Source organism: Poeciliopsis prolifica, unplaced genomic scaffold (assembly GCF_027474105.1).
Source record: "Poeciliopsis prolifica strain line A6 unplaced genomic scaffold, Auburn_PproV2 SCAFFOLD029, whole genome shotgun sequence".
Taxonomy (NCBI): Eukaryota; Metazoa; Chordata; class Actinopteri; order Cyprinodontiformes; family Poeciliidae; genus Poeciliopsis; species Poeciliopsis prolifica.
The window spans coordinates 5,573,722-5,595,835 of NW_026562404.1; the positions used below are offsets into that span (position 1 = coordinate 5,573,722).

The 22,114-nt window shown below is 38.0% G+C and overlaps 1 protein-coding gene across 3 annotated transcripts; it reads left to right on the forward strand.

Moving 5' to 3' along the window:
• Positions 1-1,945: 1,945 nt before the first annotated feature.
• On the forward strand, positions 1,946-21,720 carry LOC129372299 (RNA-binding motif, single-stranded-interacting protein 2-like). Of its 3 annotated transcripts, none has more exons than XM_055049483.1 (14): positions 1,946-2,204; positions 8,150-8,352; positions 10,774-10,832; positions 12,311-12,402; positions 14,105-14,262; positions 15,612-15,691; positions 15,872-15,981; positions 16,073-16,119; positions 16,212-16,305; positions 17,380-17,430; positions 17,570-17,680; positions 18,316-18,396; positions 18,484-18,565; positions 18,643-21,720. In XM_055049483.1, the coding sequence occupies exons 1-13, from the start codon at positions 2,133-2,135 to the stop codon at positions 18,559-18,561; spliced, it is 1,236 nt and encodes a 411-aa protein (XP_054905458.1). In that variant the 5' UTR covers positions 1,946-2,132; the 3' UTR covers positions 18,562-18,565; positions 18,643-21,720. The 3 variants fall into 3 exon arrangements, with proteins under 3 accessions (XP_054905458.1, XP_054905460.1, XP_054905459.1); XM_055049485.1 differs by having other exon boundaries at positions 14,111-14,262; XM_055049484.1 differs by having other exon boundaries at positions 8,153-8,352.
• Positions 21,721-22,114: the final 394 nt, after the last annotated feature.

Consider the following 22,114-nt stretch of genomic DNA (forward strand, 5'->3'; position numbering starts at 1 on the left):
ATTGTGTTAATCATATATTAATTTAAAATGTTTTTTACCCTACTTATAATTAACTGAAACGATCCAATATAATAACCAATTTACTTTTGTTGGGAAAAACATGTATTCTAAACCAACAGACCAAAAACGTGCAAGCACACAAGCAGAAAATCAGCCAAAACAAAGCAATCAGACTTTACTTGTTTTATTATTTTATAGCACTAAAAAAGAGATGCTTACATCACAGACTAGAAGTGAAAAAAAAGTGAAAAACAGGGACTCTACCTGAGTCTTTTTGGTACAGCATATCATTAAAAAACGGGAAGATTCGCTGCTTATGATCTCAGAACACGCCCAGTGATCATCCGATGTCCTGCGTCACCTAAATCTGTATTTCCTTGGAGATGGAAGTGAGGAGATGACTCAGTTTCTGTATCTGTTACAAATACAATTCCCTTTGTGTGAAAGTATGAGAATGTAATGTGTGTAGAAGCGTATGTGCGCACTTGACCTTGGTAAGCGTCTCAACTCTAAAAAAAAAAAAAAAACTGAGTTCATAAAAACTATTTTAATCCCATTTTGCAGGTAAGCTTCTTTTGAATGAATGAATAAAATATGTCCCATTATGTTAAAAATGGTAGCAAGATAGTGTAGAAATTAGGTTTTATAAACAACAACAAAAAGATGGAAGGTGGCCGTTCAATATGATAATAAATTATACTCTCTAAAGCATCGAACTGAAACAAGAACATAATTAATAAAGTGTTATGTATGTTGAGCTTCCTTATATTTTAACTAGCTTTGAAGTTAAAACAGAAAAATACATTACAAGGTTGCTCTTTTTTTCTGAGCAACCTCAGCAAGTTACAAATCACAAATTTACACTATAGAAATATAGTGTGCTTTCTTCTTAGTGAAAAATAATATGGATCCAATTTTTAATTGTTCAATGTGCAGAAATATGTTCCTCATTTACATTAAACAGGAAACTAGCTGCTAATATTTTTTTTGCAAAGTTTTACTGGATTAGCAAGAATTGGTTGCCATTAACACTATTTTAACCATCACTTAAAAACAAATATTGCTTCTTTTTTTTTTTTTTTTACTCAATTCACACCAATGTAATGTAACCAGTGTTGACAGGAATAATAAAGATGGTCTTCCATATTCTAGCTCACCTGATGGACCAGCTGTTGGTTATCTTCATTGCAGCGGTTCTGCAGGACATTATTAGTGGGACACTTAAGTTATTTTAACTGAACAAGTGGACCAGATCAGCTTCCAGTTTGAAACTGAACCACAATGACCAACAAAGTCAGAATTCTGTCAGAAAAAGTTTGAGCTTCCCAAAAACCCTCGGAGTTCAATGTCCAATATGGCCGCTGTGTATGTTAAACTGATACAAACTACTTGTCAGCACATTTGATGGATTTTATCTTTTTAATCACATGGTACTTAAAAATAACTATTTAAAAACTTTTTATTTACCAAGTCTTTTGTGTGTGTGTGTTTCGCCAAATAGAATAGGATAAAATACGTTATTTTGACTTGGATGGTACAAAGTTAACTCAACAATCATCAGCCAAACCTTCCTGTTTCTCGACTTGCTCCTTCAGTGGGAGGGACATCATTGCCAGACTGCCCTGGTCTTTTTCACAAAGTGCTTCCTTGTGTTTCATATGTGCAACATGTTCCCTGTTTTAAGCTTTGAATTTTGATTTAAAACATGCAAAAAGGACAAAAGTGAAACAACAAACGAACGCAAAAGAATTCTGCTCAATAGCCTCGTGTGACGTCATCAGATGCATGCGCATATGTGAGCTTGCTGAAGGGAAAGTAGATTTTATCTCAATAAAAAAGAAAAAATACTGAAAACGGCGCAGAAAAAAACTAACATAAAACTGTGTGTGATGCGCTCCGTAGGTGGAAAAAACTACGGAGAGTGAGTTTGGTTGATTCTCAGAGAATCGTGCAGCCGGCAGCTTTAACGCATAAACATATAGGCTGCACGGTGCGTGCGCGTGCAGAGAGCGACTCCAATCACCGCCGCTGTTCTGGCTGAATTTCCCCCTGACTGACGTCAGCTGACTCTCCGCTCCTCCGGACACAGCGCCGCGCAGAAAGAAAAAAAAGAAAAAAAAAAAAAAAAAAAAATGCTGCTCTCGGTGCCGCCAAGGACAGGAATCAGCCCGTACGGCGGTTACTCCGGCAAAAGCCACAAGAAGGTAAAGAAGCAGCCTCAGACCACTTCTGTGTCCTTTCGACTGAAGTAAAGCAGCCGTCGATGCGGCGCGGTTCGGGCTCTGGCTCTGCACTTCAGAAATCCGCTCCGCTGTTTTTAAGCTGCAGTGTCCTTGAAATTAGACCACGTCGAAACTCTCTTGCCCGCCGTTGCAATGTTTAGTATCTGGGCTTTTCCTGTGCGTTTTGTGACAGTGTAGTAAAGCAGAGCGGACTCTGTTACATTGTTCCCTGTGGATTAGTTGAGCAGTTTGCTTTCGTTTGTTCCGACACGGTCCGCGGCTCTTCCTATTTCCAGCCTACGCAGAGAACAGTTTATGAAAGAAAAAGGAGCGCTGCGAAGCTTTTTTTTTATTTTCGACGTTAATGTGAACTGGACCGGAAACCCGCGTCCTATCGATTTGTTTACATTGGATTTTACACAAGTTTGTAAAGTTTTTTTTCCCCTCTCTCTCCCTCTCTCTTTCTCTCTGTCTTTTACGCGCTCTATGATGCCCCACCCCTTCAGAAACGATTACTGAGGGTTTGCGTCGCGCTATAAGCAGAGGAAAGCATAGGGAGACTGTTTCAAATTGCCATACTGTATGCACAGATTAGCTGAACGAGTACAGTGACTCCAACCTGGAACAGTGTGCGAGCTGTACTATTGATTGGCTTTGCTCTGTGAGATGAATAATTCATGAGGGTTAAATGATCTATTCTCAGCCGCTTCTACAGAACGAACCATATATTACACATGGAAACCTTCTGTGAAGGAAACGACTTAACCTATAAGATTATTTGCATCAATTAAAGTAGTATAAAACATTCTCCCTCTGGTAGCTTGTTGAAGCTCAAATTGAGCTTAATGGTAAAAACAAACTGTAAGAAATTGATTATATATATATATAAAATAAATTGCTATATATATATATGTATATATATATATATATTATATATATATATATATATATATATATATATATATATATATATATATATATATATATAGTAAATTATATATGTCTCAATCTTCAAAGCTGAATCTCTCTGGCAATATAAACATAAAAGTGCAGACAGCTTCTGCACTTGCTTAAGTGCAGAAGCTATCTCAGCTGCAAGTCTCATGATAGATCTTAGCGTTTATTAAATTGATACGTTCATTCATTCGTTCAACCCATATAAACAAATCAGCCGCCCTGCTCGAAATGGCACGTGACGAATAAGAGTGATGGTTGACTGAACCAACGTCTTCGATTCATTTCGAATCAAAATGCTGAGCAGGGTTTTGTTACCAAAAAAAAGCATTGCATCTGGTTTAAATGGAAAGATGCACTTGAATTTGATCAAAAGGTAAGCTGTTTGAATGGCGAATATTTATTTTCGTGGTGCTCTTTCCAAATTATATGAATGAGCACAAAAGGAAGTGCAGTGCCATAAGTAAGTCCTTGGAAAACATCCGAAACAGCTGAAATCAAATGCTTCCCACCATGCCTGTGTCATTCCCATCACTTGCTCACAGCTGGAAGAAATTTAGATTGCCCGGATTAATGACCTGGAATTCCTGGAATCCTGGATTCAGACAATATGTCCACTTCCACAGAGGCTTTCTTTTAAGTGACATTGCACCTTTTTTTTTCTTCTTTGGCTAAAGTCAAACTCAGAGGGAAGGCTTGTAAATCCAGTGTCAAGTGGTAACCCCTGATCTGTGTCGTTTGTAAAAGAGTGGAGAGAAGAGAGAGATTAAGAGATACAGCCCTTTTTTCTCTGCTTCCCATTAACATTAGGCCTTTTTTTCTTCATCCAGCTTGTTTCACAAAACACTGATTTCTGCTAAAAGCTGTTTTAAATGTTTAAGAGGAAGAATAGATTAAGATGTGAGCGTAAGAGCTTTAAGCTGCAGGACACTGAGGGTTCTCATTACTTTGTTTATCTGGTTCTTATGTTCTCTCATTGCTCTACTTTTAAGTATTTGAGATTTAAGGGAAAGGGATTCTACCTTTGATCTTTTCCACAGTGCCTTTAACCAGTCATATTGGCCATAAGAAATATCTCTGCATGATCCAATGTAACCTGGTTATATTCCTGAAATAACACACCACAATGCGGTTCTTAGAATTTGGTATTTAATAAATACTCCTAAACCAATTTCAGATATAATTTGATTTCATTAGAATGAAAATAATTCGATTTTGAAGTAATTCATTTTTTTTTCTATTTGTGCAGTAAAAAGATTTTGTCCTGCAAAATAGGGTTGTACCCAAAAAGAACATCGGTTAGAAGATAGAAATGCTGGAAAAATAATGGAGAATGACCACTTAGTGTAGGAGTAATTGTGAATTTTACTTTTATTTGTCATAAAGGATGATGATATTTTAAATATCATCATAAGACTAGTGTAGACAGAGTGTACTTTAGATTTTTAATAAATTACTAAACTTCTGACTGACACTATACAAACTAAAGCATGTTTATATTGCCAGAGAGATTCATCTTTGAAAAGTGAGACAAGTCTTTGCTATTAACTAGAAAGGATCCACATCCTGCTCCCTTTGCCCTTATTGTTCTGTTGGGCCGGAAAAGCCCTTGAGTCACCTGCGGTCTGGCATCACATTCGCCACCTCCAACTGTAATTATCTCATTAGTTTTCAGCTTTTGGCTGTACAAAGATACATTAAAATATTTTAATACATTAAAAACATTACAGGACTTGATGTTAGAATAAATCCACATCAATATGTCACTCTTAGACTTGCATGGCACATTTCACATTTCCTTCTTAAATGTCCTTGTGCTCTTTATGCATATTTGTTCAAAGATTGCACTATTACATTTTAAGTCACCTTTCATGGCTGGCAAAGCTCATTGAGCTGGAGCAGTTTGAGGGGGGGTAGATGCGTATCTGACTCCCTGCCATCATTTTCTCAAATGAGTTTTAGCAGAGCGGTTTTAATGAGACACTACCTTTTGACTTGGGTGCACATGAGAGGGATTAGCACTTTCCCCTAACAAGTTCAGATCCCAATTAGACAGGCCTCACCAGCCAAGCCGCGGCACTGGACTCTCCGGTCTCTCCCGTCATATCTTATCTCTCCAAGCTGTTGCAGGTGCATCCCTCCTGATAATTCTTTTCCTCCAGGAGAAGGCGAGGGAGGGCAGAGGAAGCAACTGTGATTGTGACTAAACAAACAGTGCACTGTTCCCACTTTAATAAGCATTAAAGATTCAGGTGAAAGTAAATGGACTCTGCGAGCCGCAGGAAGTTTTTTTACTTAAGGTGGAAAAAAGAGAGAGAGAAACTAAGGTTTTGAAAAGATGATGCATCTGTATTTGAGGAATACGAAAAAGGTTTGGACATTATTGATCAAATGTATTGATGACTGATTTACAATGTACTCACCAAGTTTTTATTGAATATCATGTATGGTTTACTCACATAGAACTGAACACAATTAGCTCTGTGAAGCTCTGTGTGCTGCATTTTACAGCATTGGTGATGGACCTTGTGGTAAACGCATCATGTCTTTTTCTAAGTCTTTTGAGAGACAGACTGATAAGTTTGAATTGCAGAGCATTTTTTTTAAATAAACAAATGTGTCAAAGATGCAGAAACAGTCACAGTCAGTGATGATTATGAGTCTGTAGAAAAGTTTTTGTTGTCTAAGAACTGATTGACAAATCTAAGCAAAACCATATCATTAGAAATTCACATACAATGTATTTGAACAAATCGCGTCTATATTTTTCCTAAATACTTTCTCATTGTTGGATTATGTCTTTTTCTAAGTCTTTTGAGAGACAGACTGATATCAATAATATCAAGATGTGTTATCCATATAGAATAGGAGGTAGCTGTATTTTATATAGTTTTATAGAGCTGATTCACCATAAATAGTTTTGTATTTTATCAGATTTACGGTTAGATAGAAAGATACAGTGCAATTATAGCAAATGCTATTTGAGATTATGTTCATTTCATCATCCTAGTCCTTTGCTGTAAACTTTATGACAAAAGACAATTCATTGAGAAGAAAGTGACTTTTCTGAGGAAAGTTGGATTTTGGTGAGAATTAACAGAGGCTTTTTAAAGTTGTTGGATTGCTGGGAGAAGTCAAATTTCTTTCAGTCAAAAAACGAAGGAGAAAAAAAATAATTGTGCACTCTTAACTTTGAAAATGAGCAAGCAGCTGCTCCACTTGTTCCATAGTGCAGGTGCCTTTGGTTTCTCCAAAACATTGACCGCATTGTCTTCAAGTCTCTTTGTAATGATTGGGTCATCATTTGTGCCAATATTTAGCTTCCTGGTTGATGTATTGCTTCAATATTTCCAGATAACATTCTTTCCTCATAATGTCATCCATGTAGTGAAGTGCACCAGTGTCTCCAGCTCAACAACACTGGTGCCAAAGCATGATGGTGCCTCCCATGTAATTCACAATTATGATGGTGTTCTCAAGCCGTCCTCTGTTCCTCCAAATTGTAGCAGTGCCCATAATAGCAGAGCACTTCAATTTAAACTTAAGTAGATCACAGTATGTCTCTAAGTTCTTTGTGCCTGAGAAATGTAACCAGATCGCTGTGTATTGGAGACTTCTGCCCAGGTCCCTTTTGAAAATGAAATCCAGATCTCAAGGAAATAAATAAATAAAGGAAATAAGAAATAAAAAAAATGCAACCTGTAGTTTGTCTTTTTCATGTAAATACCTATCTTTGGTTTTTAGAATGATCATTTGATGTCTTTTATAAACACATCTGATATTAAGGCTTAGTAACCAGGATACTAATCAGGAGTGACGAGGAGAAAAAGAAGAGATGTAAAAAAACGAAGGAGGAAAAAAAAGTTGTAGCAGATCACGTTCCAGAGAGGCTAAAGTGCTTGTTTAAAAAAAGAATGTCTTAAATTGCTTTTTAAAAGCAACAGTAGAGTCCATCGTTTGCAAATAGTTTGGTAGTTCATTCCACAGGCTTGGTCCAACAGCTTGGAAGGATCTGTCTCCTCTGGTGATATAGCGAGTATGAGTACATTTATGTTCACTCTCTGTTTATGTCCACATTAATGTAATGTGCCTAAAAGAGATGAAACAAAAGCATGGATCAGCAACTCGACGTTAAGGAATCGCTCCAAGTTTGCCAATGTTTTGCAAACTAGGAGAAGCAGGTCTTTAAAGTTATGTGGAGTATTTTTCTCGGAACTTGGCTTCATCAATAATAATATCTAGATTTTTCACATTAGTCTTTGAGGTCTTGCTAACATAGAAAAGTGATGTTTGGTCAAGGAGTGCAATTTGTGGACTTCAGACATCTTAAAGAAACAATAAGTTTATATATATTCTGCAAACAGGTGGTAAGAGACATCAGTAAAGTGTGGAATTATTCTACCCATGTGTTGCATTTTGATACAGTAGTTTTGCATTGAAATGCACCATCACAGTGATGCTTTTAATTTAAAACAATCAGTGTCAGCAGAGGACACTCTTATTACAAGACTTTTTTTTTTTCTTATTTAATAAATTTTATTATCACAGAAATAAAATTTACGTTCCATTGTCTCAAACTCTGAGACAATGGAACTTTGTGCAGTTTGGGCTTTAAAACAGTGTTACTTTCCAGTTTTATGTTAGCCAGACACCTTCTTTCTGTTTTTTAATTTTGTTTAAAGAATTTAAGTAACTTTGTACAACTAGCTTTAGTTGTTTTTAGATGTTTTTTAAAATTCCTGTCTTGTTTACATATTTCTCTCTTCTTATGTACCTTTCATTCTCTGGTCTATTTTCTGTTTAATTTTATGGTGTTGCTTTTTGGCCAATATTAAGTTTTTTTCATAGTGTTTATTTACAAAGAAAGATACATAATGCTTTTTAAATAACTTGCTTGGATATGACACGATATCAAAATGAATGTTTCCTCTGTGATTGCACAGTTTTTAATTGGACGGTAATTTCTTTTTCAGCAGACATATGTGGCCCCCTCCAACCATCAGATGGCTCCTCCAAGTCCCAACAGCAATAGCAACGGCAACAGCAACACAACTACCTTCAACAACGGCAGTGGCAACAGCAACAGTGGAGCAGAGCAGCTCAGCAAAACCAACCTTTACATCCGTGGCCTGCTTCCAGGAACCACAGACCAAGATCTGGTCAAACTCTGTCAGCCGTGAGTCACACAAAAACCAGTGCTCCCACACACCCAGTAAATCTTCCCTGGTTCCCGTGAGTGGGAACCAGGGAAGCAGAGTTGATTAGGTTAGATCTGAGTGATGAGTGATAGGCTGAATGATTGTAATGCCAACATCAGAAAATTCAATAGATGGAGGAGGTAGTTGCACTAAAAGTGCATTAATGCTTTACATTTTTTGCAATATAGTCTGATAAAAGTCGGACTCTATTGTGCAAAGTAAACATCGCATTCTGCGCTTTAGATAACACAATGTGGCTCGTCAGTGTGCCCATAAGGCTTGAAAAATGTCAAACATCAAACAACAGCATTATCCAATCCATCTGATATATTTGTTAGGGCTATGGTTAGAGAGCAGATCAAAATGCTGAGGGCTGAGATGAATGATCCGTCTTTACCTAATTGAATTCTGGAGCCTGGTGATGAGAACCAGGAGAGCAGGCAGGGAGAGAAATGGAGGGAAGAAAGCAGAGTGGAGAAAGATTGAAAAAAAGGAGGGTATAGAGGCAGGGCAAGGCCCGTTATTTTACAGCTGTCTGGAAGATATGGCTCACATGAGACTGCCCAACCCAACAGGAAACAGCAAACCCAGGGGAAAGGGAAAGACAAACAAGGGCAGTGGTGTGGGGGTAGTGGGTCGAGGACGTAAAGAATCGGAGGGGGAGGAGTGTCAGGTGGTGTTGCGTGGGGGTAGTTCTCATATTTCTGCTTTAACGGGGCAGATAAAGTCATTGCATGAAATTAGCCTCTCAGCAGAGCACATTATAATCAGTGTGATTCTCTCCTAAACTAAACTAGACAAAAGGAAGAGACTGTTTTCTATAGAAGTAGGAAAGAAATAATGCTGTATTAGCATATAACTTTGTTAGCTTTGGTTTATTCAGTAAATGTGCACACAGACGCTCTCAACACCCCCTACTGAACGTTGCTGTATGCTTAGATTTACTATGTACAAAGTTTATAATGAGAGGAGGGAATGTGGCTTGAATCTCCTCCTCTGGCCCCTGCAGTTTTCTCTCTGGGAGCTTTGCTGCAGCTCTGGTTCTTGACCTTTCTTGCCTTTGGTTGTTAGCAATGGATGGATGCTGAGTTGGACTGTGTAAGATGTGGTAAGGTCTCACACTTGAATAAATCTAGAGCCCTTTTTTCACACTAGAACATGAAGAGTGAGACCTTTGAGCGCAACTTAGTTAATTCCACTGTGTGAGCAGCGACTATGTAAGCAGAGCTCCCAGGCAGAAATGCAGCTTTGATGTAAAGTAGTTGAAACAGACCAATAATTATGGGATGTCCATACAGACCAGTTGCTGGTATCTTACATCTTGTGGAAATGCTGTGGAAATAACACACAAACAGTTATACAGAAATATATTTATGGTATGGTTGATTAAGGTAGAGTAGGTCTTCTTACCTTGGTGTTTACCAGAAGTATTGACACTGCATTGAATTAATTTCACCTTCATTTAATTTGCAGCTACAATGGTAGCTTATAGTCTTATGCATAGACAAAAAAGTGAAGCAGATTAAGGCAACTTTTAGTTAGGAAAGAATCAGTTAGCAGTAATCCACTGGATAGACTGGCAGATTACAATTTTAGCAGCTCATCACATAATCCTTTAAAAAAACTGTGAACAAGACTCTCTGTTGCCTAAATAAAACTCGTTGTTTAACATTGTTTAATATTGTTGGGTATAAATCGGATTCCATTGCAGGGGGCACTATGACCCAGCGGAGCATATAGGAGTTACACAGAGAGAAGCTGGTTAGTTGAATGGGAGCATGGCTCAGAGCCAGCATTGGACAGGACAGCCAAGGAGAGGCGTATCACATTACCCTGGATGCACAAGCCTGGAGAGATGGGAACTGATAGACCCTACTGCATGCAGAAGCATTTGCCTAAGTTAGCCTTTATCCCTTTTTCCTCTGCAGTTTCTGTATGCACCAAGCTGAGAAGATATGGATTGTTATTAAGGTGGTCTGTTGTGAAGTCTGTAAATGCAGCAGGGGACTTTTTTCAAACCACTTTTCACATCATGTTGAATTCCTTGTTGAAGTATGACTCTATCAATAATTCACAAGAGCTGGAAGGAAAAAAGATGGAAAATCTTTAATTCTCCCTTGCATGTTGAAACGCACAGGACATAATTCTCAGTTCGTTAAATTTACCCTCTGCCCTTAAAGATTTTCTGATGCATATAATTTATTATCAAGTTGCATACCTGCATACAGTGTCACTAATCATAAAGCATGAGTTAAATTTTAATTCATGAACAACACATGTATTGAACCTGGAAAAAATTCAGATTATCTCAGCAATGTTTCATAGTACTAAATTGTTAAATATAAATATCAGCCATTGTACCAGAATGAATAGTGAATTTAAACTTTGTCATTTTGCAGGTATGGAAAAATTGTGTCCACCAAAGCCATCCTGGACAAGACTACCAACAAATGCAAAGGTGAGACATGTCAAAAAGAAAAAAACATTCCTTTGTGAGCAATGCAGTTAGACTTAAAAGTATTCTCTCCACTGGCAGGTTTAGTTTTGAAATTCATTTCATTCGACCAAGAAATTTTACTTCTGATATGATGGTTCTCACCCAGACTTAAGTCAAGACTTAGCCTCTCAAAAAATGTTAAAATGCTTTCAGTCAGAGAAAAAAGCATGCATCCATGTCTATACAGTCATATCCTTACAAGGTCACTGGAGGGGGCAGTGCCTGTCTCCACTGGTCATTGGGTGACAGACACGGTACACATTGGACAGGTCGTTGGCCCATTAGAGGGCAACAAAGAGACACACTATACAAACAAAAACATAAACACAGACAGACACACACAGGCGTGTATTGGGGACTTTTAGAACATTCGAGTATGCTCTGAAAAATGAGGATGTGAAAAATGTTCTCATTTTTCTAAGTGTCCTGATATTCAAGGTATATTGTCATAAAAATGTCATGATGTGTCACAAAAACAAGCACATGCACACATACCCATACACATACCTGAGAGCAATTCAAACTTACCACTTACCGTAACATGTTTGTCCTTGGACTGTGGGAAGAAGTTCCAGAGAAAACTCACACATGCTCTTTCTAAAAAAATTAAATAATACAAAAAATTTAAGTATTTTATTTTTCACCAAACAACTGACAATGATTTTAAAAAAAATCCACAGCAATTCAGCCTATTTAGTTACGCAGTTTTATTTGACTGTTCTTAATAATTCAACTGACCTTTCTTGATGTAACTTATGGTCATCTTGCTCAAGAGGCATTATAACACCTCTATTTCTAGAAAATGTGTGGAAAGCCCAGCTGAACTTTATTGGAGCTGGTTTGGTCTGATTTAAATTTTTACAACTGAGGACGGTAGCAGTTGGTGCGGACAGAGTGGCTCCATGTCCAGGGTGCCATTTTATCAGCCTCCTGCTGATCACTCCTGAAAAAAATTTATCTGCCAGGTGTGCTAAATTTTCTATCGATTATAGAAATGTCCAGTCATTGAGGAGTGGGTGACCTTCTATGCTGTTCAGAGTGCAGACATTGTTGTGGTGTAGGATGATGATGATGAGGTTGGAATTTGATTATTAAAGTTTTGATTTTGTGCTATTTTTCTGTCTTTTACGAAACCTGAACTGCATTTGATCACCCCTGGGTGAAAATCTGTAATTACTTAATTCACCATTTTCATGAGACTTGCTACTGTGTTATTTATGAAGGCACAAAGAAGGCAATTTTCAAATAATTATTCTACACTGATTGGAGTTTACTTGAAATACACTTCATGAAATCTTTTGTTATATTTGAGAAATGTGTAAAATAAGAATGTTCACTGACTGAGTGGTTTATAAGTTCAACTCGTACTTATTCTTTGGCATCCATCGCACTTCACTGTATTCACTCACATATTATGTTTTGTGTTTTGATTTCTCCAGGCTATGGCTTTGTGGACTTTGACAGTCCAGCCTCAGCACAGAAGGCAGTGACAGCACTGAAGGCAGTTGGGGTACAGGCTCAAATGGCCAAGGTGAGAATCATAAAATATGCTCTCATTATAGCTTATGATAATATGCTGGGTTTATTTAATAATGAAACAGCTTGATTCATCCATAATTCTTTTTATGTAGCATTAGAACAATGCCTTAGAAAAAAAACATCTTTTGTATGTAGCTGATTTTCTTCTCCTTATTGTTTTTTTCATACAGTACCATTGATCATCAGCTGTATGCTGTTGGACAGAAGAGTTGTGCTAAAGTATAACAAGAGAAAAAATAAGTCTCTAAAAGGTTATTTTTTTAAGAACACAAAATTACAAAATAGTATAATTCTTTTAAATAAAAGTGTAATACATAAATCCAAAAGCTTTAATATAGTTAACAACATGCTAACTTATTTCCACTCCGTATCCCCTTCATAATTGTTAATTTATTCTGTGTCAGTGCCCATGTGTTTGCTGCATGCTGAGTCATTCGGGTGTGCTTCTAAATCTGTGTCATAATCCACCGAAGGATACCTGTTTCCACAGACAAGACCCCATGGACACATGCAGAGATACGTATGTGTTCACAGTGGTGACGGTGTATGGGGAGCAGGTCCCATGGGTTGCTCCCTGGACTCCCTTTACAAAGGAGTTGCCTGTTCTCCCCTGTGGCTTCTGACTCAGTGTCTGAGCAGCTTCTCAGTCAGCAAGGCATAGTGCCCAGCCACCCGCCCTGTCAACACACACAAACACACACACAGGCAGAGAACTTGACAATCATGCGTGCACTTCAGCAGCCTTGCCTCAACTGGATTATCACATGCACTCACAGTCACGCACAGCTGACAACACCCTGGGAAAGCTGATCTTACGTTAAGCCGGATCACTGACATTCATATCGCCTCTCGCTCACAAAATAGCTCAATTTCGCTCAAACCCTGCGTCTGAGTTTACAAGAAGGCTCATGCTTGCGTCAGCAAGCTCTCTGACTCGCTTACAGCTGAAGTTTACAGCAGGTTTTCTCTGTTCACACGGCCTACGTTACAGGAAGAGAGAGGAAGGTGAAGGAGAAGTCACCTTCCTCATAGGTCGCAGAGATTACACATGTATTATTCATAGCATGGAAATTAACTTGCACTGCATTAACTGACTTTTAATCACATTGCAGATGATAAATATGCATAACAGCCAGAGGTGATATAGAGTGAGCATCTTACAAGATACTGTAGGTCAAATAAAAATTTGTTTGAATAGCACTCAGTCACGCACAGTAAAACACAGAAGAAATTTGTTCGCAAAAACACAACAGTGTCATTTATGAGGTAACTTCATTTAGTTTTTTAATGATTTCAAATGCTGATTCAGGAGAGATAAATAATTCATGTTGATTTATAAAACATGTACATTAGGCAAGGAAACAGGATGTTTTTCTTCTGAGACATTCTGCTCTCACCACAAGAGAGAAAATCAGCATTTCAGACCACTGATGAAAGAAACTGTTTGAAATTTAAATGTCCTTTTTCATACCATAATTTACTTCACTATGTTTTCATTCATAGTGAAAACATAATATGATTTCAATATTATTTTGCACAATAATACACTTCACCTTTTTACTTCGTAAAGGCAATGTAAAATTTTATATATGGCATATACATTTTTGTGCTATTTATGGTCACAAAGAAGCAAACAGCAAAGTCTCCCTTATATGTTCACTTATTGATCATGTTGTGTCTTTGACTGTGGTCAGCAACAGGAGCAGGACCCCACCAACTTGTACATCTCTAACCTCCCGCTCTCCATGGATGAGTCAGAGCTGGAGAACATGCTGAAGCCCTTCAGTCAGGCCATTTCCACTCGTATCCTCCGCGACTCCAACGGGACCAGCCGAGGGGTGGGCTTTGCCAGGTAGAACCTTTCATCAGTCACATTTAGTCCTGATAAGGATGTGTGGAAAGACGCACAGTAAATTCATCTTTATTTAGAGATGCAAAATTTCATGAGACCAGGCACAGATTTTAAGGGCTTTTCAAAGAAAAGCAGGCCCACAGCATCACACTCATTCTTCTGTGATTCACAGTGGGAATGAAATGCACACGTTTATCCATTATTTCATGTCAGACAATTTGGGAAACTTTTAGTTCCTGCCTATAGCATTTTGATGGATTGCAGAATGTTGGAACCCACAGCAAGCGATTGATCAGAATCACACAGATAATCAGAGGTCAGCTTGTTTACTATTCTCCTGTGCAAAGTACATGTCATTGCTGGATGGAAAATCAGAAATTTTGTACTTGGTACACTTTTACCAGCTACTATCCATGCAATTTCCTTTGAGGAGCAGCAGTAAAGGAGAAGCATGTTTTTTTTTGTTGTTTCTTTTTAGAATGTGTGCTAATAAAGTGAGGGGAAGTCCATACGCTCTGTGATTGGACAGAATCTGAGTAGTGCGGAGGTGTGCATTCATAGACTGCATTAGCAAAGTAGTCCTAATAAGGCCCTTTTTTATAGACCCACATTAAGATTTTTATAAAGCTCTCATCTTTTCCAGAGCACATCGTTCCAATTAAATCCAGATAGGCTTAGAAAAACATCATATAAGTACATTTGTGGTGGTTAAAATTTTTTTGATTTGTCTGCATTGCTTCCAAGCAACCAGTCAGTATGCAGACAGCGTCCAATGTTTGCTATGGAGAACTGATGTTCCCAAGATCCCACTCTTTGCCGCAGCTCTCTGATAGTAACTTTGGAGATTTTTAGTTTACCCATCCTTACTATCCTTCTTAAGCCTTGTCACAAGATAAACATGTGATTGTTCATTCTTGTGCCTAAGAGAAATGAGCCTCTGTGTCATGTAACTTTGATGCACCAGAAAAACAGGAAGTCACGGATGTCATTGTCCTCAATACTGTGATCAGCTTAGGTAAAAATATATTTTAAATGGTCAAAAAGCAAGAATATAAATGATTATTACAACTGAATGTTATTCAATCCATTGAATAAACTAAGTTAAAATAAAAAAGTGATTTTAAAAAAATATAACATTTTCGAGTGATACCAGGCTTTTGCAATACACAAAAACATTATTTGAAATCCTTTTGCACATCTTTATGTAATGAGTAGGGGGTATGCAATAATTTGCATTACATGTGGTTATGGTTGAATAACATAAGCACTGAAGAAGAAAAAAAGCTTCAAGTGATCATCAGAGCTCCCTGGCTACCATTTCAAGTTGAAATGTTTTAATTACTTTTCAGGATGGAGTCAACTGAGAAATGTGAGGCCATCATCCAACATTTTAATGGAAAATATATCAAAACTCCTCATGGGGTTCCAGGTGAGTTTAGATTTTGCTACTTGCTTTGTCTTTTCTTTTCCTTTTTCTTTCTTTTTTTTTGAAACAAAAAACTAAATCCCATGTTGGTCAGGTTCAAAAATCAATGTAGCTCAATGCGTATAATGTTAGTGATGGTGACCAGGAGCTGGCATGATGATTCGTTATTAACTCCTGATTTAGCGCCGACAGAACCTTTGTTGTGTAAATTTGCTGACGGAGGCCAGAAGAAGCGTCAGAGTCAAGGCAAATATCTTCAGAACGGTCGTTCCTGGACAAGAGATTCGGAGTCTGTGAGTTTGTTTATGACCTTTAGCTAAAAAGACCTCGATAATAGTCCCGTTTGTGTATAAATACCTAATATGTTTTTTTTTTTTTGTACAGGGAGGAATGACTCTCACCTATGATCCCACCACTGCCCTACAGAACGGGTCAGTGCTGCAACCTCTGATCCATTGCATTTGAAGTTATAAAAACTGAGATTATCTGATGGTCTCTAAGTGCCGTGTGTGTCCTTGCGTAGGTTCTATTCCTCTCACTATGGCCTTGCACCTAATCGGATGATCGGACCAGCCTCCCTCTCCCCATACATGCCTTCCCCTGTGTCCACCTACCAGGTATGAGGATTATTTCTGCGAAAATATTGTTTAAATGTACTCTGTCAAAAGTACTCTGTCTAAAAAAAGAATTTGATCTGATACAATCTGACATCAACTGATTTTTAGTTCTTCCTTGTAGACCTCTAAAGGGACAAGGTCTCTCATATAAATCAAGAATGTTACAAACCTGTGTCGCTAACAGACATGAGAGGTATGAAGCGATCGGGTTGCTTCTAGTAATTGTTTGCTGCCAAGAATCTAAGAAGTCCCTGGAAAACAATCCTCCTTGTGGGTTGTCTGTGTTTCTTCCGTCATTACACCTCTGAATCAGTGACTCATTCACACATCTATAAGTCACTGTATTATGAAAACCGAACATCCGCTAGCACCGTGTTTCTTTGCACACACAAAAGTTGCCTCTTTGTGTGTATAATACACATTATATTTTAGATGCAAAGCCACTGCCCCATGCGGCCATATTGGTCAAAAAATGAGCTTCTTGAAATGGCTCAACTTACACAGTTTATAGCATAACACAGAATTCCTGACTTTTAGAAATATAAAGTGGGCTCTTGTTTCCACAGCAATTAAAATGTAATTGTATGGTACCTAAAGAGTGCTGGTAATCAGGTGTGCTTCATTAAATGGTCATCAACAAGTGTGGCCGGCCCTGTAAACGCAGGAGTTTTGGCAGTTTGTCAAAACTGCCAAAACTCTCGAGTGTTAGCGTTTGGCTACCACTCTTGAACAAACAAGATGAAAAGACATCAGGCCCCAGAAATCCAACATAAGGAGTTTTATGACAACATTTCTAAACTATTTAAGCCCATCACTCAACACTGGGAATGATTATTCAAACATGGAAACATTTCAGATCGCCTTTTAGACGTCTCATCAGTTGACGTCTCAACCGATTCCCCTCTTCAAGATAGTGTTTCTTAAACATTCTTGTGCTATATTTCAGATCAGAAAAGACTCTACAAATACAAAAAAAAAAGAAATAAAATGACACAAAAAGAAAGCATATTACTCTTAAATGAAAGATTTGTCTTTATACTTATGTCATCTGCCCTCTGTTCCCTGTTGCTGCAGTTACACAATCCGTCCTGGCTACATCATCAGTCATACATCATGCCTCCTACAGTGAGTTTCTCTAAACCACTCAGTCTGTCATTTTTGCAGCTAAGCACTATTCTGCCGTGTTCACATTTTGTGCCCCCACCTCCCAATGTTTTGTTTGAAAACATCCCTCCAGCTGTGTCTGTTGCACTCTTCCCCACAGGGAGCAGTCCTCGCGTCAGGAATGGAGCACTCCATGTCCATCCAGCCAACCTCCATGATGGGACCTCTGACACAGCAGCTCAGTCACCTTTCAATGGGCAGCAGTGGCACAGTAAGTCGATGTGGAGATGCCAACGGCGTTTACCTGATATAGCTCTGCTGAGCAGCTCTTTTCAAGTTTTTGTCTAAGAGTGGAAATAGGGATGACTAAACCCTCAAATCCATCAAATTTTCCAGCTTTCCAAAACCAGCAAACTAGGAAAGAAGTGAATATTTCTTTCACTGTATTACAGAAATATGTGCACTTCATTTCTTTGTGAACATGTTATTTTAAATGTATATATATATATATACATCTAACAGATGTAGATATCAGTTGTGTAATGCTAGACAGAAGGTAGGGAAATCTGGAAAAGGTTTATCAGGGTCACAGAAACAGAGATGATGCATGTGCAATTTCCATTTCTGTATGTTGAATTAGTCAGATACCACTTTTCAGCCAAGGCATTTAACAATGGCAAGTGGTTACCTCTCTTCTGCCTGTTTAAATGTTATTGACTCAAATAAGCACAAAATTAAATGATTAATTATTTTCCCCCCTCTGAGCAGCAAGAAAACTATTTTTTAAATCCTGCGGTGTAATCTGTAGATAATTACCCCGCTGCATTTTTACTATCAGTGTATGTTTGTTAGTAATAGAAAACTATTGAGCTCTTTCATGAGATCGATATCTCCACTTCCCTCCAGTATATGCCTGCGAATGCATCTATGCAGGGTCCTTACTTGCCCCAATACACTCAAGTGCCTGCCACCAACATCTCAGTGGAGGTAATGTCTACTTTCTCCAAGTTTAATGTTAAAATTCTGTGATAAACTTAAATCACTTATGGTTTTGAGCTCTGTTGTTTCTTCAAGGAAAGTGCCGTCCAACAGCCTGTTCCTATTGGTACCCCAACAGAACACACAGCGTACTCCTACCAGCATAACAAATAAAGAGGTTGGTTTGCATCTTTGCTTTCATTGTCTGTGCTGTTGTAGTAGAGGCTGTTTTTCAACGGCTGCTCTCTGTCTCAGATCTTTTCTTCTGGAGCCTGGAGTGACTGTCCAAGGAGCCAAAGTGCTGAAACCAGGCTTTGAGTCTTTCCACATAAGGCGTCAGAAACTTGGAGATCAGGCAGACATGGACTGTTCCACATAATGGACAAAAAAAAAAAAGAGAGAGAGACATTTTCCATGAACTTATATTTCAAACCAAACTGGAGAATAGTGGGTAAAACGGGACGCCCCGAACAAGAAGCGTCTATTTTGATAAGAAGTCCAACACACTACACACTTTCAAGGTTTTACATCCCGCATATGGATTTCCGATGTTACGCCAGTGACCTAGAAGGAACCCAGCAAAAAAATAATATGTTTTGTTTTGACATTTTGTAAAGTATGCTGAAATTCCTTCCCCTATTTGTCTGATATTCTCAGATGTCTAACTGCCTTTTTGTAAATTGTTTTTCCAGTTTTGGCTTTTCTTTTCTTTTTCTTTTTCTTTTTTAGTTCTGATAGGTGCAAATATTTGATTGAAGTACTTTTAAGCTGACAGCTCTTTTATTCTCTTGGACAGGTGGCAAGTTTACCAGTCAAAAAGCCCTTTTTAAGCTGGTGTGGCTCAAATTATTTATAGTCTCAACAAAGCTTCAGACAATCACACAAGACGAGTTCAAGATAGGGAAAAAACTTTGATGACAGATTTGTCTCTGGTGAATTCCTGTAAGAGAATGGCATAGATTTAAAGCATTCCAGATGCAGAGGCATGCAAAAACAACATTTTTTTTAAATTTCTTGTTGCATGCATGTAGCTCCACAGCCAAAGGACACGACTCACAAAAGTCATAAACTTCAAACCATCATGTTTAATTTATCTTCATGTAAGGATTCCTAAGACAGGCAGAAATGTGCTTTTCGTTCCTGCCTTTTTGAAGACTTCACTTTTGCATGACAATGTATGATCATTTATAAAGAATATTCACTCTGAGGTTTTCCACACAGTCCAATCCAAAGCTGGTAAACAGGGATCAAGGCACACATAGCTGCCTGTAAATAAGAGACACGTGCATTCAGACTTCCTTTGGGTTTCCTTTATCACCAATGAAGACTCGCCTCAGTTATTTTGCTCACGTCAGTCCAACTGCTCTGGAGTTTTTCTCACGTCCATTTTAGAAAAGATGAAGCCGAATTTCTCCAGAACCCCATGAAATGGATTCTAAGAAACAGGAATGAGATGCTTGCAATTAGAGTGGCTCTGATCTGTTTTATCTAAACAAAAAAACAACCAAAAAAGAACACTATTAAGGTGATTTTTTTGTTTGGGCCAGTATAAAGAAGCTTTAAATCTGTATTGGCCTTTGCTGTAAGTTTGCCTAATTTGGTTTTAACCTTTGTCGTTTGAAACATTTATTTAAAGGTTTTCTTTTTTGTGTATACTTTAAAAAAAAAGTTCCTGTCTTTCAGAGGCTTTGATTTTATTTTTGATAGGGTGTTGTGTTGAAAAGTAGATTGAAGAGATTTCCTTTTTTTTTTCCTTCTTCTTTTTCTTCAAATAGTGATTATTTGTATGTTGTTTGAGTTTCTCTATTGACGTAAAAAGGCTTTAATACGCTCAGAGACACTTTTCATTCCGTCTTGTGTCACACATGCTGGCACTTTGCAAGCCTGACTCCAGATCACTTGTCATGCCAGATTCAGATTGTTACACAGTTGAAACCAATGCAGTTGGGATCAGTGAGAAAAGAAAAAAAAAATCCTCAAAACCTCAACTTACCTCATTCTTCTCAAGCAATGTAGTCTTAGTACTGTGTGTAAGGTTTAAAGGCGGTCACCACCTATAGACTGCTCACAGCTGGTACTGTGTCCTCATCCTTTAGCCCATCTGTCCATTCTTCTGAAACTATGCCTGATGTCTGGTGATCTATGCAATTAATTTATTATCCGAGTAAATGCAATACTAAAAACACCCAAAAGACACCTCAGATTGTTTCACTTTTACGGCTTCACGTTTTCCTTTTTTTACACGCATTTTTGGGCTTATGCTCTTCAAAGTAGAGAAACTGAAGGTTTCTCTACTTTACTTCTCTATAAAGAGTGAAGTAATGGTTTCCCTGCCACTCTCCTTCCTGTTGCTGTGCACTGGAAGGAGAGTGCACAGCAACAGCCAGATGACCGCCGGTCATCTGGCTAAAAGAAGGCTACTTTTCCCCATACTGACGAAAAATACCAATTCAGACCAAGGTGTGGAAAACTAAAGAATGCCACCCCAATAAGCACTCCCAATCAGTGCTTATTTAAAGCTTTGAGCAGGATGGCTAAGCAGAAGCAGTTATATTATGTTATTTAAAAAAAAAAATTTAATTGCTTCAGTAATGTAATTTTACCATTGAATAATAGTACTTTCAGTTGAGGTTTTCATACCATGAGAATCTCATCTCTGATCCTGTCTGCAAATCTGGTCCAGTCACTGTTGGCTGAGTTGCAACATTAAAAGGGAACAATGTCAAATTAGAGGGTTTAAAAGAACTGCTGGAAATGTATGCAGTCTGATAAAACATGACAGGTGTAATTTTATATGCACATGACATCATTTGTGAATTCAATCCATGCAGTTTCACGGTTTTCCGTTGAGATATGTATTACAGTTTGTTGTAATACAAGATTTTGAACGTTTTCTTTGAAACAAGAAATCAATGTTCACTTAAAGAGACTGAATGACTCATTCAGAAATGCCTTAGATTTCACTCGCAGAGATTGGAAAATGCTACTCTGACTTACCAGGTTTCTTTTTCTGGGTTTGTTTTCATGCACTGCAGATGTTAGAATTGTTGTCTCAGACCCAAACATTGACGTAAAAATGTTGGCTTGAGTACATGTTCATGCTGCTACCAATTTGGGATTTCTGACTCCTACCTAAAGGTCACTCATTACACATGAGGTCAACTTGTAAACTTATTTTAATGTCCATGAATGCTTGTGTGCTGCATCACTTTCTCCTCAGTAAAGCTTGTGCCATGATGCAGGATTTTTGTTCTGCCGACACGAAGGGGAAAGCATCCCTAATTTGAAGTTGTTGCTTGGTTTGAGATTTTCAATAAATTGTTTTTCACTGTAGTTTGTGTTCAATCCTTCATAGGAGCATCCCAGTAAATTATTGGATCATTTAAAATGTGATTGCATTCAAAAAGTGAAACTTGTATCGAGACAAATTAAACAGTAGCGCATTCATCTTCATGAATATTGATGATCACGGAAAAAAACTCAAGTTTGTGACAGAAATCTCATCTTAACTAACTCGTGAGGAAAGATGACAGGGATTGCTTTTTTCAAGCATGTCTATGGAAGGAAAAGAAATAATAGTAAAAAAGTGCACAGCAACAAGAATAATCAGTTTTAAAGATTGCATAGTAACACACCACTACCCAGAGGTACCTCTGGTTTATTAGAGGCTTAACAAGCAATTTAACCACTGTAGATCATATCATGGATGTCTTACCTGGGTAATGGA